This window comes from Chlamydotis macqueenii, chromosome 4 (assembly GCF_036417535.1).
Source record: "Chlamydotis macqueenii isolate bChlMac1 chromosome 4, bChlMac1.mat, whole genome shotgun sequence".
Taxonomy (NCBI): Eukaryota; Metazoa; Chordata; class Aves; order Otidiformes; family Otididae; genus Chlamydotis; species Chlamydotis macqueenii.
The window spans coordinates 37,257,388-37,273,621 of NC_141559.1; the positions used below are offsets into that span (position 1 = coordinate 37,257,388).

General features: G+C 43.7%; 2 protein-coding genes across 3 annotated transcripts in view; both read left to right on the forward strand.

Annotated features, from left to right (window-relative positions):
• LOC147600951 (uncharacterized) overlaps positions 1-4,644 on the forward strand; it is a 66,559-nt gene extending 61,915 nt beyond the window's left edge. For both annotated transcript variants that reach the window (XM_086747379.1, XM_086747380.1), the window contains exons 19-20: positions 1,575-1,665; positions 2,797-4,644. In XM_086747379.1, coding sequence (XP_086603505.1) covers positions 1,575-1,665; positions 2,797-2,871 — 166 coding nt within the window. In that variant the 3' untranslated portion in view covers positions 2,872-4,644. The remainder of the gene's footprint in view (positions 1-1,574; positions 1,666-2,796) is intronic.
• Positions 4,645-8,520: 3,876 nt separating this feature from the next.
• Positions 8,521-11,678, forward strand: LRAT (lecithin retinol acyltransferase). The gene is made up of 2 exons (XM_086747042.1): positions 8,521-9,210; positions 9,602-11,678. The coding sequence occupies exons 1-2, from the start codon at positions 8,659-8,661 to the stop codon at positions 9,752-9,754; spliced, it is 705 nt and encodes a 234-aa protein (XP_086603168.1). The 5' UTR covers positions 8,521-8,658; the 3' UTR covers positions 9,755-11,678.
• Positions 11,679-16,234: the final 4,556 nt, after the last annotated feature.

Below are 16,234 nucleotides of genomic sequence, written 5' to 3' on the forward strand. Positions count from 1 at the left end.
AGCTCTCATGGTATATGGTTACTGGTAATTTGTATTGAATTTTTTAGTTGAAAACTTTGCGGGGTCCTCTGATCCTGCTATGTAGTTGATTATGTTATTAAATTTACTAAATTACGTATCATGGAAATTGCTGTATTCTTGATATTCCTTTTGTCTAGTGGAGCACTGTTGGATTCATCGAACTTTCCTGCATTCAAGCATGATATTGTAGCCCGGCAACTAGTTTTCAAGGAAGGTCAACAGAATGTTAACACCAATTTTTTTCTTAATTACATCTAATAATGTTAATACTAAAGTAGAGTGTGGTAATGAAAGAGGAGATGGAAGAGTGAAAACTCCTTGCCTGGGAGACAGGTGCAGACACTCCATGACTACTGCTTGCAAGAGCTGACAAGGAGCTGAAAAAGATAAACCTCGGAGTGAAAAAATAGGCAGTACAAGAACCCTGCAAGAAATTCCAGCTATTTCAGAGGACAGATTCTTCAAATCTGTGCCAAGCAGATGAAGATCAGATAGATGACTGAGGAAAAGTAGGTGGTGTTGGAGGAAGTGTGATTTAAATTGCAGCAGAGCAAGAATTGGGTATCATCTTTCTCTGTTATTCCTCGTGTCTTGCTGCTGATCTGATTAAATCCTTTCCTATGGAAAAAAATGAAAGCTATTGAGTCCTTAGACAAAGAAAATGTTCTTCTTTTGTTTCTGCTTTTCTCCAACAAGAGGAATACAGGGAAGATGACCAAACACTGAAAGTCTGTGCAAGGAGAGGCAAGTGGAAATATGCTATAGACCTATTTATGGAATTTGAAGCAACTTTGTTAGGAAACCACAGAGCCATTTGCCAAACTTCTACTAAAGTTTCCAAATTGGAACTCCACCAGTCAAAAGCAAGGATGGAAAAGTGCTTACAGTGACAATGGAACAGAAAAATAGGTCTGTCAAACTAAAATAAAATTTTATCTGAGCAAAGTATGTTGCTCCAAGAAAGCATTGAAACGTAGCTCTGCTTTTCATTTGTTATAAAATTATCTGCAGTCGGTCATAGGAGTTTGATCTAGTGACTCATAGTTATTCCTCAGTAATAAAGAAGATGCCTTCCCAGTTAGCTGGTGGCCTTTGTTAGCAAAAGGGAGTTCTAGAAATTAAGCGATTGTATTTTTCAGTATCAGAACTAGAAAATATTAAAAATATTTCCCACTGTATTCTCGGAGTTCATGTTGGATCTTGAACCTCTTGCCTACAGAGCTTTCTGTGTCGGCTTTAGCTCTTAGGGGAAAAAAAAATGTAGATAACAACCTCATTAGAAATGAATGTGTTTTGAAGTTGAATGAGAGGAGAATTATTATTTTATGGTCCCACTTTAAAACTATTAAGGACTGTTGATTTGGAGTAAGGGGAAGGAACAAGAAGGCGGGAAAGGCCATGGGTTAATCTTAAGTTAGCTTTTAAGCTTGACTCAGCAGTGGAGGATGCCATCACAAGCGTGAAGTTTTTGCATGCTGTCTCTTGCCTGATGTTCTGTACAGGTGTTTCTTTCTATATCTCGTGAGAAACAACGTGTAGATTTTACTTTACAGATACGAGCTGCCAGGAATCCATGGATTAAATTTTGTTCTGAAGAATTCCCTTGGTGGTGGTGGTATAGCATCCCTAAGAAGTGACCCACAGGCACGTATCAAAGCATTGATTTTAATGTAGTTATCTTTTATAACTGTGTATTACACAGTCTCTTTATAACCAACTTTTGGGCTGGAACTGTAAGCTTTTGGTTTTGACTCTTTAGTTCCTTTTCGTTTCCTGTTAATACACATTATCTACGTACTTGTTTTAAGATTTGAAAATGATACAGGGAAGTAGAAAGTTGATTTAGAATATTTGGTGAAAAATATGTGTAGAAGAAACTACTAAGAAAGTCTTCAAATTGGTTATGTTCTTCATGATGTGCTACCGGTGTTCTTAAATGCACCAGCAAAATTAGCTTCTCAAAAAGGCTGTCACGTTTTGGAGATTGCAGATTTACTAGACAATTCTGATCAAGTGTTTCCTAGTGCATACAAGAACCATTAACTGTAAGACAGCTCCTTTAGCTTAGCCTATGACTCCTATAGTTAAAATACTGATAATTAATATAAATCTGAAAGAGAAAAGTAGATGAATAGGAGATATTTTGTGTTGACCACCTTATGTGAATCTGAAACTAACATTTTTTGCACGTGTGCAATTTGAGTGTTAAATATTTGAAATATCTAAACCTGAAGATGAGATCCCTTAATGTGGCAATTCTGTGGCTACAGCAAAGCACAGTTCTGCCACCATAGGCTGATAAATTCTTAAGTGTACAAACATTCTCAGCATAGTCAAGAAGATTTCACAAAATATGTTGATGCTATGTATGAATCAGATAGCAGAACGGAACCCCCAGAAAATAGATTTTAGCACTAGGTACCAAATAAATTGAAGAAACTACTCAATCTGTTCAGGTTTGGATGCTTGAAAACACAAATTTATAGTTTTCCTTAATTATATTGATTCACAAGTGAGAAAGCCAAATAAATGGAAAAGGTAAATATAACTTTGGATAACCTGGACTCCAAGGCTTGCTAAAACTTGCCCTAGATTTATATGTAAGTATATGTAGGGATAAATACTCATAAAACTTACAAAACATACTGAATTCTTACACTGATTGTAGGAAAAATATCCTATTAAACCATTTTTTAAAACTTAATTTACAAAGGTGATATATTTAGATAGTAAAATGAAATGTCAGTTTGGTTTTGTTTCTTTTTTTTCTTACAGGGCAAAGCTCTTGGACAGATGCTGTTGGATTTCCAGATTAAAAATGTTCCTGATTTAAAATCACTGATAGAGTAACAGGTGTTTAATACATATGCTTTTAACACTGAGTGGTATAAAAACATGTTATAAACAAGAACTGGCTTCTTGAGTGAGAGGGTTTTTTAAAAGTCAGAGAGTAGAAATTAGTGACAGTTATCTCTCAGAGGCTTAGCTATATGGCACAGATTAGCAAATGTTTTGAGTAATACCAGACTAATAGCTTTGTCTGTGACTGATAACACTTCCTGTCTAGATAATATATTGGATGAAGAATTAATTTATTTCCTGTAAAATAGAGTTAATCAAATTGCGGTGTAACAATTATGAGATGAAATAATCTTTGTTCCAAGATGGAAATTACCTTCTGTTCAGTCCATCTCTCTTTTTCTTCTCTCAATCTTTATTTGAAAATTAAACTGACTGATACAGGGGAGCTCCTGTCAGCTGTGTTTGTCCTGTGCGTAGAGTGAGGCTGGAGAACCTGCTGTGCATCGCTATGAAGTCGGCGCTGTCTGATACTGGGGAACAGCTTTCCCCGTTGGACTGTGAAGAAAAGTAATAATTGTTGCTGTTACAGGGTGACTGGTAGTAAAGGCTGACATTTGGTGGTGAGCCACCAAACTTCCAGCACTTTGTCCAGTTAATGACAGACTTTATTCTTACAGCTTCCAACACCTATTACTAATTAATCCATCAGCTGAAAGCACTGACTAGTAGTAAATTGCAGATCTTGGAGTGGGAATAAATTTGAAGATGAGGAAAGGAGAGTGCTGTGAGGTAGTCCACCTGTGCGCTCTCTCTCTTGTGATGGCAGGGAGGAAGGGGGGCTGGGTGGTGGAGGGATACTGCACTTTGTTTCAGGGCTGTTAAGTCCTCATTTTGTGCAGTGGAGTCCTGCCTGGATTAAGTTCATTTGACTGTCATTTGCATTGCCCTGCCCACAGAAAGGTCGGTCTCCTGCTGTGAAGGAAATACCATGTTGAGTGCAGTGTCCTCCTCTCTCTTCTGACTCTGTTATCACCTCCCCATCTCACTTCCTGCACAGTATGACTAGCGTGTCCCAGTTGGGATACTCCTAAACTTCTTCATCTGATTAAGCAGAGACTTAAAAATCCATAGCATTTTTTCTGGGACAATAACTGTATTTCCTCTGCAGAAGCCATATAAATATTACTCCACATGTTCAGGCATTTTATATTCAGAAATGAATCTTTTCCTTTATTTTGGGGAGACTGTATTAATTGCTTAATGCTGACAAAATGAAACATTACTAATATCAGATAAAATTATGAAAATAAGTATTTTGCAATTGTCACCAACAATTGAGTTGCTCCTCAGTCTCAGTGTGTGCTACCACTATTATTAGTTTCCTAGCCTCTTGCTTGCTAACAAGGACTATACAGTGGATTGTTCCCACCTCTTCTGTGGTTTTGTTCATTTGCATTTAAGGTATCATAAGTGAATGCTTTATCTGTCTAAGCATTTATGACTCGCCAAGAGAATAATATGTTATCTGTGTATACAGCATGATTCAGTCTAGTTGTAAAAATGAGTCAATACCTCATTGCAGAAAAATATCCAGCTTAATAACTTAAAAGGGAAAATGGCGTCCTGGTTTTATTATGTTTACAGTCATTGTTTGTTAGAAAACTCTTGTTAATAATTTGAAAGTTTAGCAGAACAGACAAAGGTATTGAGAGGAAATAAAGTGGTAGACTTCAGTTTCTTGCAGTTCACTCAATATGCTGCTTAAGTGACTCGGTAAATGTGTATGCAGTAATTTTTGAATAAAAGCGAACATTTATAAAATACAAACTTAGTCATTTATGTTGTTTCTTCTACTGGAAGAGTGGCACATAGTTCAAAGGTTCTTTGTTCTGGGGTTGTTTCATGTGCCTGCAATTTCATGCAGGTCTTGCTGGTTTCCTTTTTCCTTCAGATTTTTTCTGTTCTGTCCCTAGTCTTTGTTAAATACAAAAATTGAAAAAGTGAGTGATACTGTTTTCTAGAGAGCTAGTCATTTACAGCTCTACAGTGGAAGCTGTAATTTGCAGAAAAGAATGGTACAGAGTTAAAATTGATTGGATATGGGAATACAAAGGTGTTATTTTTTTATCTCTGGAATTGCCCTTTTGAATGTGAACCATCCTTTACAAACCTGTTTTCTGCCCGTTATTTCTTTCAGTGCACCAGTTTAAACCAAGTGGCATTGCTTTTCAAATACTTCACTTGCAAATTATAGCCTCCAAAAATCCGTATCTAAAGACTTTATTCTCCTTGACCAACTTAACATCTTTTGCATTCATGAACCTGTACTTGTTCCAGCTGACCTGAAAGCTTGTTAAAGCTGCCTTTGTTTCTTAATCTGTGATAGAGATTGAGTAATTGAGAAAAGTTTGGTAAAACATAAATTGTACTCAAAGGTGTGCATGTATGCAGGCAGCATTGGCTGAACTTCAGTCAGTTAAAAAACGCATTTTGCCGGCTTATTAAATCAGAGCTGTTCCTCATAGACAAGAACTTAGCTTTCCAATTGCCTTTCTTTCCTGCTTTTTCCCTACTGTGTTAGCTGTGAGGGAGGATGGAAACAGTAATACCCAGTGTATAAAATAAGGTTCCATCTAATACACGAGTTCGTGTAATGGAAACTGGCCTCTTACCTGGGAAGTTTTTGTGCTGTGGTTCATCTGCACTAAAAAACAAAGGCTGCATTCTCTTACCTGTCACGGCTTTCTTACTGCATCTCGCCTAACACTTGAAACTAAGTCATGGGGTTTATCATTAAATTATGCTAAAAGTCCAAACAGTACTTTGTCAATGTTTGCTCTTTAATATTTCAAAGTGATTTTCCCACTGCAATTTGTGTATTAAAGGTACAAAAGTTATTTATACAAAAGTGACCAAAGAAGTGCCAGTGATACAAGGATGTGCCAGTGTTTGAGGCACCAAGTATATTTTCAGTTTAGCCATCTCCAGCGAAGCCATTTTTCCATTAAAATATAGGGGGAGGGGGGTTCATCTTCAGAGCAGAGGAAAAATAACTGTAAATACATCTTTTAAATTTTATTTTGCATCATGGCAGTTTGAAAGTAACAGGAGTGCAGCCCGTAAGGTCTGAAAGCAGAAAACGTTGGGTTGCAGGCTGCCTTTCAATCTGAATGGTCTTACTCAGAAATCACTTTGATGTGTTGTGTTAGGCGCTTCGCACGCAGTACTGCTCTCAACAGTCGCAAGGTAGCAATGAACCATTGCCTGGGTGGATTTCCCTTGCTGCAGCTGAGTACGCGTGTTGGCTGGAGGAGCGAAGCGGTTTCACAGGCCTGTCTGCTGTGCAGTGCCTTTTGTGCATGTTCCGTTGGGGTTTCTGGGCCTGAAAGTGAGCAAGTGGTTTGGGGGGGGAGGGAGAGAGGAGGCTCGGTGGTGCCTCAGATGTAAGGAAATTACACTCCAGAAATGTCACACCTCTCAACTTATTTCTTTGAAACCTTCCCATGCAGTAAGATGTTGAGTCTCCTTGTAGCGACTCCTCTTCTTCAGTTTCATCCCAGTTTCCTTTCCGGATTTACTTGAAATGGACCCTGGTGATTTTGGGATTAAAGCTAACTGGCATTAAGAAAGCAAACAAAGGATGCCTCTGCGTAAAAGCTCCCATTGGGAAATGTCTGTTTCTGCCAGGGAGTTCAGCTGCATTCCTCCACCTGCCTTTGGGCAGGGGAGAGAAATCTGAACTGCAGGACTGAAGCATCTCTAACACCTCTTTCAACAAAGACCATCCAGCCACTCCCTGGACAGCCTTGGGGAAGGGGAGGGGGGGTCTTCAGATGGCAGCCCAGGGCAGGACCAGTGCTTATCCTCACAGGAGGGAGACAGGAACCTTTCTGTGCCAGGACTTTCTGTGGAGTCTTTGATAACCTTCTGGCTGTGCACAATGCTCCAGCTCTGGACCAACTGCTGTGACCATCACCAAACAGCTGAGGCCCTTTATCATGATGAGGGGTTTTAATCTTTTATTTTCCCCCTCTCCCTTGAAAATAATGCTGTAGTTAAAAACGAGAAAAGCTCCTCCCCTCATTTTTATTTACTAGTAGCAAAAGCTTCAGACCTTCCAAATACATTTAAATGTCTGGATTTGTAAAGATGCTGGTTTAATTATGTAATTATGAGTGGCTGGTGGCTAATCCACAGGGTTCCTACCAGTGTCATGAGCCACTTCTATAAGGTATTTTCTCTTTTGTAAGTGATGCGATTTGAAGTAGGGGGCTTGAGAGGGCTAAGCCTCTGTTGCATAAAAACTTGGCTGAGACTCTCCAGAGAAAATCCCAAATACCTGATCGCTCTGGTAAGAAGTGCTGGGGCTGTGGCCTGTGATCAGCGACCAAAGAGGAGGTTATGGTGGGCCTCTCTGCAGGTGAAGCAAGGTGAGGATAACCTTCAGTTCCCCAGGAAGCTGCTCTCTGCTCTGAGCGGCAGGAAACAGGCGGGCCACACCAGCCATCATTTCTTGTTGGCAAACGGTGAGGTAACTCACTCCCCTGAAATATTTTCTTCACTGAGGAGTGGAAAACTTGCTCTGGGCCACTGATAAGCCTCATCTTCCCTCTGCACAAGATCCTGCCTGAACCTTGGTTCAGTGTCCACGGTGGTAGGAGGCTCTCACCCCCTGGGTCCTTCACATCCCCTTTGCCTTTCCTTTCATACCAGAGCTGTTCCCTGATGGAAAGAAAAGGGATGGTGAACCTTTTCTCTGTGCTGATGTGACCAAAGGGGTCCTACAGCTCGAGGGCGGTCTAGGGATCTCATTCTTGAGCCACAGGCCCTTGGGTTTAAAGTGACTGAGTGGGGGGAGGGGGGTGGAGAGAATAACTTGCTGTTTCAACACGGTTTGCCTTGTAGAGAGACACCAAGCTGTTAAGTTACATGCTAGCCCTCTTCTTCTTGCTCCCCTTTTTTGTACTCTGTGTCCACAACCTGCAGGAGGGTAGATCAGGCCAGCTGGCAGCTTTAGAGTCCGGCTTTGGGGGAAGATGCTCTAACAAACTGCTGCTTCTCCAGCTTTTCTCTTGCTTTCCCCACTCGCCCCGTCCCAGGCCTGCTCCGAGTTTCTCACAGGGGCGAAAGCTCCCCCTCCGCAGGCGGAGGGACCGGGCGGGGGGGGGGGGGGAGCTGCGGCACCAACAACGCCCAGTGGCCGCCCCCTCCCCTGCCACCCTGCAGGCCCTGTCATCTTCCAGGTAAGATGAATGTCTGTCCCATCCATCATCCCGCCGTCCCCGAGGAGGCGGGCATTTGCTGGGCTACTGAAGCTCCCCGGCCTCAGACGGGGCGGCTTTGTTGGCCTGACAGCGCTGCTCTTTTGTGGGCTCCGTTGCCAGGATTTTATCCACTCGCGTAACGGATTCGCACGAAACAAAACGGCACAGGAATGCCCCTCCGCCCGTTCCCACTAGTTCTCAGCTGCCGGACCTTTCGGGCGAGTTCATTTATAAACGTGACTTCCCCCCCCGCCCCGCCTCCTCTTCCTCGGGGACCTGTTTTCTTCCGAGGAAGACGGGCGCGCTTAGGAGCCGCCCAGCCAGCGCCGCGGCAGCCCCCGCGGGGTTTGGGAGGGTGGCGGGGGGGAGCCCTTTCGGTGCCACCGGCGGGGGGAGGCGAAGGAAGCGCCCCCCAGTAAAACCCGGCCGCCCCCTCGGGGCGGGGGCTGGCCCGGCTGCCCGCCCCGCCCCGCCCGGTAGCCTAGAAAAGCGGGTCCGGGCGGCGGGGGGTGCTCGGTGGCAGCCAGGGCTTTACAACCCCCCTAAGCCTCCCGCACCCCCAAGGCCGACCATGAAGAACCCGGTGCCGCAGGCGGCCTCGCTGCTGCTGGAGAAGCTGCTGCTCCTCGTCCACGTCCGGCCCCTGCCCGAGGGCTCGGGCTCGGGCTCCGGCGGGGAACCGCCGCCGGCCCCTGGCTATTACGACACCAGCTGCTTCAAGAGGGGGGACCTGCTGGAGGTGCCCCGCACCCTTTTCATCCATTTCGGCATCTACCTGGGGGAGAACCGCGTCGCCCACCTCATGCCCGATATCCTGCCCGCCTTCACCGGCGACCGGCGGCAGATCGAGCAGGTGGTGACCAACAAGCGGCTCATCCTGGGCGTCATCACCAAGACGGCCAGCATCCGCGTGGACACGGTGGAGGACTTCGCCTACGGCGGCAGCATCCTGGTCAACCACATGGACCGGCTCTTCCAGGACCAGGTGCTGGGCAGCGAGGAGGCGGCCCGCCGGGCGGAGAAGCTGGTGGGAGCCACGGCCTACAGCCTCCTCTGGAACAACTGCGAGCACTTCGTCACCTACTGCCGATACGGAGCGCCGGTCAGCTTCCAGACCGACAAGGTACGGCCCGGCCCTCGGCGCTGGGCGGCCCCTCCGCTCCCCGGAACTGGGTCGGCGGCCGCCGCCGCCACCCGCGGCGGCCCGGGCCCGGGCGGAGCTGACGGCGGGCGGTGGCGGGGAGCGGCGAGGGAAGCCCGGCTGGGTTCGTAAGGCGGTTTACGCCGCCCCTTAAAGCGCTCTCGGGATCCTTCGTCCCCGCCGGGGCTGCGGCCCGGCCCCGGAGCCGCCGGGTGCTGCGGGGAGCCCGCCTCACAGACGGGGCGGCGACGGCGGGTGCGACCGGAGGGAGCGGGCACCTCCGGCTGTCGGTTAAAGCTCTCCTCTCTAACCCTCGTCTCCACCCCTCATCTCTCTTTCTTTTTTTTTTTTTTTTTTTTTTTTTTTTTTTCAGTTCTGTGAGACTGTGAAGATGATTATTCGGGACCAGAGGAGCGTTCTTGCCTCAGCGCTGGTGGGCTTAGCATCAATAGTCTGCCTGGGCTTGGCACCCTCCACCACGCTCCCCACCATCCTCATTCCCTTCTTTTTGTGGATGGCTGGCTAACAGCCTTCCCAGAGGCTCGCCCCCAGCATCTGTACATAGGATGTATACTACTGTATTTATGACAGCACGGATTACTCATCAGCGTCGCGTAAAAGTTTCTGAACCTTGTGTGCCATTTTTAAATACGACTTTGTCTAGAACACAGCGCACAAGGCATAGCTTACTGTGTAAGCCGAATAATAGATTTCCTGAAAATCTCAGTTGGTACATTTTAACACACCTTTAAATCACGAAAAAGTAGGGTTGCGATGCAGTTTTGCTCCTTGCCTTTAGCCATAAGCGATTCTGGTAATATCCTTCATGTTCTTCAGTTTCTTGGCTGCATAGCCAGGTGCTGTAACTATTAATAAAAATGCATGATGGAGTACCACAAAGTGGTATTGAGAACAAACCGCTTACCTCTTCCTTTGATAGATAGAGTTTACATTCAAAAGTTACTGTCTCCGTTCCTAAAATACCCTTTAGGGGAGACACAAGTAAGTAAACGGACTGGTTTTGATAGGAAAGAAGAAAAACCAACCCTAGGCTGGTCGCTTTGCACTGCAGTAGCACGTCTGGCTGAATTGGCTACAGTCCTTTGACTTTCCTTCTGGGAAATCCTCATGAATCTCTCATTCGTATTAATCTTGCAAACACATGCTACCATATTGAAAAACGTGTTGATTTGGTTAGAGGTAAGAAAAGAGGCCCTAGCACTTTCCTTGCTACTGACAGTGGTTAGTATGGCTCATATAAATGACTGCAGAAGGTTTTAGGGGATACAGGAAGAAACTAGCTTGCTTTATGACAACTAGTGACATACAAAAGTCAGAAACTTACAGTGGTCCACGACACATGGCAGGGAGGAGGAGGGCAGACACCAATCTATTTCTACCTTCCCTCAGCCATTAGGGATTGTTGGAGCAGTTTCTGTGGTGGCTTTATTGTCATTTTGGATATTGCCTTAAAATGGAATGCCTCTTGGTGACAGATGACGTGTCTTTCTATACTTATCTCTTGTGAATAAATATTCACTTTCAAGCCAGCAGTTGGTGCTAAAAATGTTTTGTGTTCAATGATGAGGCCTTGCTGCTTATCAAGAATGTGTAAAGTTGGATTTGAAATCAAATTCATCAAGCTAATTGTTTGAGCGCTGAAAACCTTTGCTATTTTTTTTTCTTAGCAATGTTTTGATGTATGCAAAGAAACTGCTCAGCTCCTGGAATGCCTTGCACGCAATACACGCGCTTACATGTTCACACACTATGCTTGCCTTCCTTTCTAGTTAAAGGCGAATACAATGTTGTCTTCACCAACAACTGAACCTCAGGTTTACTTCTTTTCATGAGTGGTATTCACTATCCTGTCTCAGCTCTGCTACTGAAGTGGCAGCTTTTCCCCATTTTTAGAGAGAGACTCATTTGAACTGTGCTAGAACCCCCCTTCTCTTTCACCAAGACCTTAGAGTTGCTTGGAGATTGGATTTTTGAACTGTGAGTCTACTTGGTTGGTCCGTAATCATCTTTCTTCTTCTGGCTGCTCCACTATAACCGATGAAGAATGTAAAGACTGGGGTGAAATCCCAGGCTCATAGGAAACAGCAGCATGACTGCTGCTGCCGTCAACCGAGAGGGGATTTCAGCCCAGCTTTCACTATGTGTTCAGCCTGCAGCCCAGCTCCACAGAAGCTGGATATCAATTACTGTTGCATCCTTTTAAACAACTTCTGTTCTTGCTTTCGAAGATTACAACGCTCAGTGTAACTGTTTCTGGAAAACTTTTTAAAGTAAGGTGTTTTTTAATTAACATGAATTTCTTTTATCATAATGTATGCATTAGTAATATTTACATCAATTCCAGTGTGGTTTTTTTACTTACTGTGCATAAGGTATGAACTGTAGTCATTACTGTAATTATATAAATAGAATTTATTCATTCAAAAATGTCTGCTGGCCTCTTGAAATTGAGTACATTGCTATAGCATTTCTCTAATAGATCCCAGTAGGGCACTGAACAGTCCATTAACATGCAGTTACATGGTGTCTGATTACAGGTGGGCTTTTCTTTTCGCCTTCATTTATAAGAATTATAGTAATTCTTATGATTCACTTGCACAATAAACAACAGGGTCACGACCAGTAACCAAATTGCAATTGGGATTGTTGGAAGGCAGAGACATGTTCCTGCTCTAGCTTCAGTATCAAAGGACCAATGCTCCTGCTTTGCTAATGCTGTTGATCAAGAAGCATCCAGATTAGACTGGGGGACTAAACTGGGATTTTGATAGGTGTCTACAAAAATAAATGAAAGCAGTTCCTTGCAGACTTCCAGCTGTATTAGCAGAGAATTTTCCTTCAAATTGTAAAGTTTTAAGCTTAGGAAATACTATGAAAGGGTCCAGAATGTCCTGCTATGTATCCTTTCATCAGAGGCAAGTTTTTTCCTACCAACTATAACTCTAGCAGAGATCTGCAAATTTTGTTAAAAGTCAGGCATGAGTCAAATCAGTCATACTTGGAGGGGAAAAACAAGACTGGCAGGCATGAATTCTCATGTTCAGCTCAGCGGGTGGTGCTTGTGCTCTGAAATATTTTGGTAAATGTCAACTTTTTATTTCTGTAATTACTTGAGTAAAAATAAGCACTTGCCCTAGGTGGAGCGTTGCATTTCAGACTCGAGCTCAACTGTGATACCATTGAAATTAAGGAGCTAGTTAAAATAAAAAAAAAACACAAAAAACTGTGGAGCAGTTCAGCTGTTCGGAATTTTGTGTGTGCTTAGAAGTAAAATTGTTCATCAGTAACTGTAAGTCATGGTGATGGGGAGTGTAAATCTAGAGCTGCAGTTCATTTTAGTGGTGGGGCTGTTTTGAAAAGTTGTGTGGTTAAACCAGAATATGTAATGGAGGAGTATAACCATCCCCTGTGCCAGTGGGAAAGGCAAGTAGTGAAGACATCAAGTTAAAAAGATAGATGTTTCATTGCAGGCTTTCCAAAGAAAACAAAAATAAAATAAGCATTCACAAGGCTCAAACTGTTTTTACAAAACCTGTGTTTAAAAGAAAAAAAAAAGTAAGTTGCTAAATGAAGACATTAGAACAGTGAGCTTTCTGTTTGTATTTATTTTCGCTTGGAATATAAATGATTACTCATTTTGTGGTCAAAAGTCATCTGCTGCTTGATTTCACCTTTGGGTCCTCCTGTGCTGAAGGAGAATGCTACATATAAATACCATTGAGGCTTTTAATGAAAACAAAATCATAGCAATACTTGTTAAAGTCTGAGGGGGTTGGGAAGAGGGAATTAAATTCGTGTGTGACTTGACATCGTCCAGACAGGTTTTAGAAAGCACGCTGCAGCAACACGAAACATTGGAACTGTGATATCTAGAAATGATAGTGTTGTATTATGTATCGCATGTTCTCGCATTAAATAAAGCATCACACACCACTGAGTGACAGAGAACTCTGTTAGGCATTGGTTAGCATCTGCTTTATCCACTGAAATAAAAAAAAAAAAAGAAAAGTTCTCAGGTGACTCTAGGAGCCATTAGCTCCTCATGCTTTGTAATAGCTTAGGACCTGATTCCTCTGAGCACTTACCTGTCATGAATGGGCTTACTGATGGGGAACGATGATACAAAAGCTTAGTAGTTTTGAGGCTCTTTGCTGTAGTGCACTGCAATCTCCTGTAAGCCTGACAGAAATCTTTCAGAACACTGTGCTGGTAAAATGAACAATCTCCTCTGCTGTAGGAATAGATCACTAAAAGTATTTGAGGGCTATTCTGGGCATAATTTCTTAAAAACAGATTCTGTGCTGTGTTTTGTGGCGTAGCATCACTTCTGAAGTCAAGGGAATGTTTAGGATGTGGTCCTGGGTGCTCAGAGGCTGGAAGGAGAGGGGGAAGTGCAGTGATCTTTAGGAGACTTAAATCAGAATTACACTGCAGTACCACAGTTCTGTCTGTGACAAAACTGGTGATTTATCTTTATTGTTTCTGTGTCTCATAGGGTAGAAAACTTTCTGTAAGACGTTCTGTAGCTTTTTAATGTTTTCCCTGTTTATTAGGGAACTGTTTTTTAGCCTTGTGACCTTGTTTTAGTTGTTGCCTCTTCTCTATAGGGTATCCACGAACTGGAAAACAGCCAGTGGTTGCTCTGCGATAGCATGATTTGAAGCAAATCAGCATCATTGTTCCCTACAACTACTTCACAACACCTACAACTGGGTGCTTGGTCTGAACCAGGCAGTGGAAGTGCGGGAGGCAGGTAACAGGTTGCTTTTACTGGCAAGGGTAGGGCACATGAAGCATATTGAAGCACCAGTAGTCAGAGGTCTGAACAGAGAGGTACGTGCCTGTGAAGACTGAGACGCTGCTGAGTTGGGCACGGTGGGCAGAGTGACGTGACCACTCCTGTCCCCAGTTGGAGTTTAGGGGGCCTGAGATGGGGTTGTATGTTAGGGCTGAGATTAACCTGCCTTCCCTTAAATTGAGAGGTGTGCTGTTAATGCCACAATCAAACCTAGCAAATAAAATGGGCTGAGGTCCATCTTTTGACTATGTGGTGGTGCACTGTGACTCATGTCTGTAGAGCTCAACTCCCTCACCGCTACAGCACAGCTTCACCTCCAGTGTCTACTCGTAGTACTCCCTGGCCTGCCTTGTCCCAAGGCACGCTCCAAGAGAGCACTGCTTACCAGGCATCAGGCAAACAGCATCCATGCAAACACAGATGACCAGGTACAAATGTGCAAATCTCTTCAGTGACCTTGTTTAGCTGATTAACCTGGCCAGAATTTTAATGCAGACATCCCCATTTGTTACCCAAAACCTTGAGTCCTTTCCTGACTAAGCAGCACTTTGAATGGAAACAGCAATACCATTTCATGAAGAGTGCAAAAATGTGATGGTTACAGCATTTCTGAGGATTTGGGAGACCTGTTCCTAGGACCTTCTCAGTCCATCCTGCAGGAGACTCAACAGACTTTGGAGAGGGCTAGGCAGTGGCTACCCTTCACCTTTTCTGATTTTATCTCATGGTTAGGACAGTGATTACTAATTTATTTTTTTTTTTTAATCAAGTCAGACAATACCTCTGGCTTTGAGTTAGAAGGAGAAAATGGCTCTCTGGCCCCTATGTGTTGGAAAAGGCGCTATTTTGGCTCCATGTATTTGCCCTCTCCAAGAGGGATGTCACTTCTTACCGCAGTGAGGTTCTGAGTGGGAACCAGATCCCTAGGTACAGCCAGGAACTAGAAATGCCAAGACTGGGACATTTCTGACTTTGACACAACAGAAACTGCAGCCATTCAGAAAACTTTCAGGTAAAAATAAGGGAGAGACTATTAGGTTAGATCAAAGGTTTGCTGCTTTGCTGCAGGGTTGTTTTAATTAAAACAAACACTTTCAGTTAAAGTAGATACCTGCTGTACTCCTCTAACAATTACCTATAGTTTATCTTTTTTAATTCTTTCCAATTTTTGTAACTGGGACAATAATAATCTCTCTGTTTTCTGGACAGCTGCAAGACCTGGCTAATATTTGCATAAGGTTGTGGGTTCCTTGCATGGGGCATATCAAATAAATAAAATGCATGATTCCTTACCAGAAAGCAACTTCCCTGCCTGTGAAACCAGAGTTTTCTGTGAGGCTAAGGAGGTATATTAGTTGATATAATTAAGAATACACACAAATGAAGGGTTATACTCCCCTAAACTTGCCAAGCCACCTTATTTTCTGCTTCTGCATAGTCTTAAGACCTGACTCAGATTTGCACCTGTGTTCCTTGCAATTTTGCAGGCAGTACCTGCACATTCCCATTTAGTGCTGCACAGAAACACAGGGAGGGGTGGGCCTGCTACTGCCACAGTAGGTAAAAAGTCAGTAATTAATTCTAATCAAAAGTGAAGAAATGTGGGTGTGGAGATAATGAGAGGTCTTCTGCACCCCTGGTGGAAAGATTAGAGTTAGATATCGAACAGAGTAACTTTTGCTATTTCTGTTTGCAGACGAGATGGTACGTAGCTCCAGGTGTATGCTCAGGAGGAGGGAGGCACCTGGTTTCAACCACATTCATTTAGAGTCTGTCTAAATGATGTGGTAGTGCACTGTGCAAGTAGCCTGGAGCCAATGAAGACTTGGTTGCCTCTAGAAGCAGAAACAACATAGCTGTGAAAAATGCAGAACTGAATTTAGTCATCACATAAGAAGGCTGTTTCATTCAGCATCATGCTATCACAGCTCTGTCACTTCTGGAGTCTCAACAGACAGCACCTCATGGTCCTGTCCTGTTTCACAGTCACAGCAACTCACCTGAAGCAGGAGCTCTGAATCATGCAGATAAACTCTAGACTGTTTAAATTCCATCCCAAGCCTCATTTTATTCATGGGTTACTTTACACATGTTCCAGCTCTGCCAGTTCTTGAGGAGTCCTTCCCAAGGTATCTAACTCCTCCCGGCTTTGGAAGAGGAGCCCAAAGGCCTTTCTCAGGGCTGAGA

Bases quoted from the DNA above. Each gene is read 5' to 3' on its own strand.
- LRAT (XM_086747042.1), top strand. From the start codon at position 8,659: ATGAAGAACCCGGTGCCGCAGGCGGCCTCGCTGCTGCTGGAGAAGCTG. The intron at 9,211-9,601 runs GTACGGCCCGGC...TTTTTTTTTCAG, and splicing joins TCAGCTTCCAGACCGACAAG to TTCTGTGAGACTGTGAAGAT.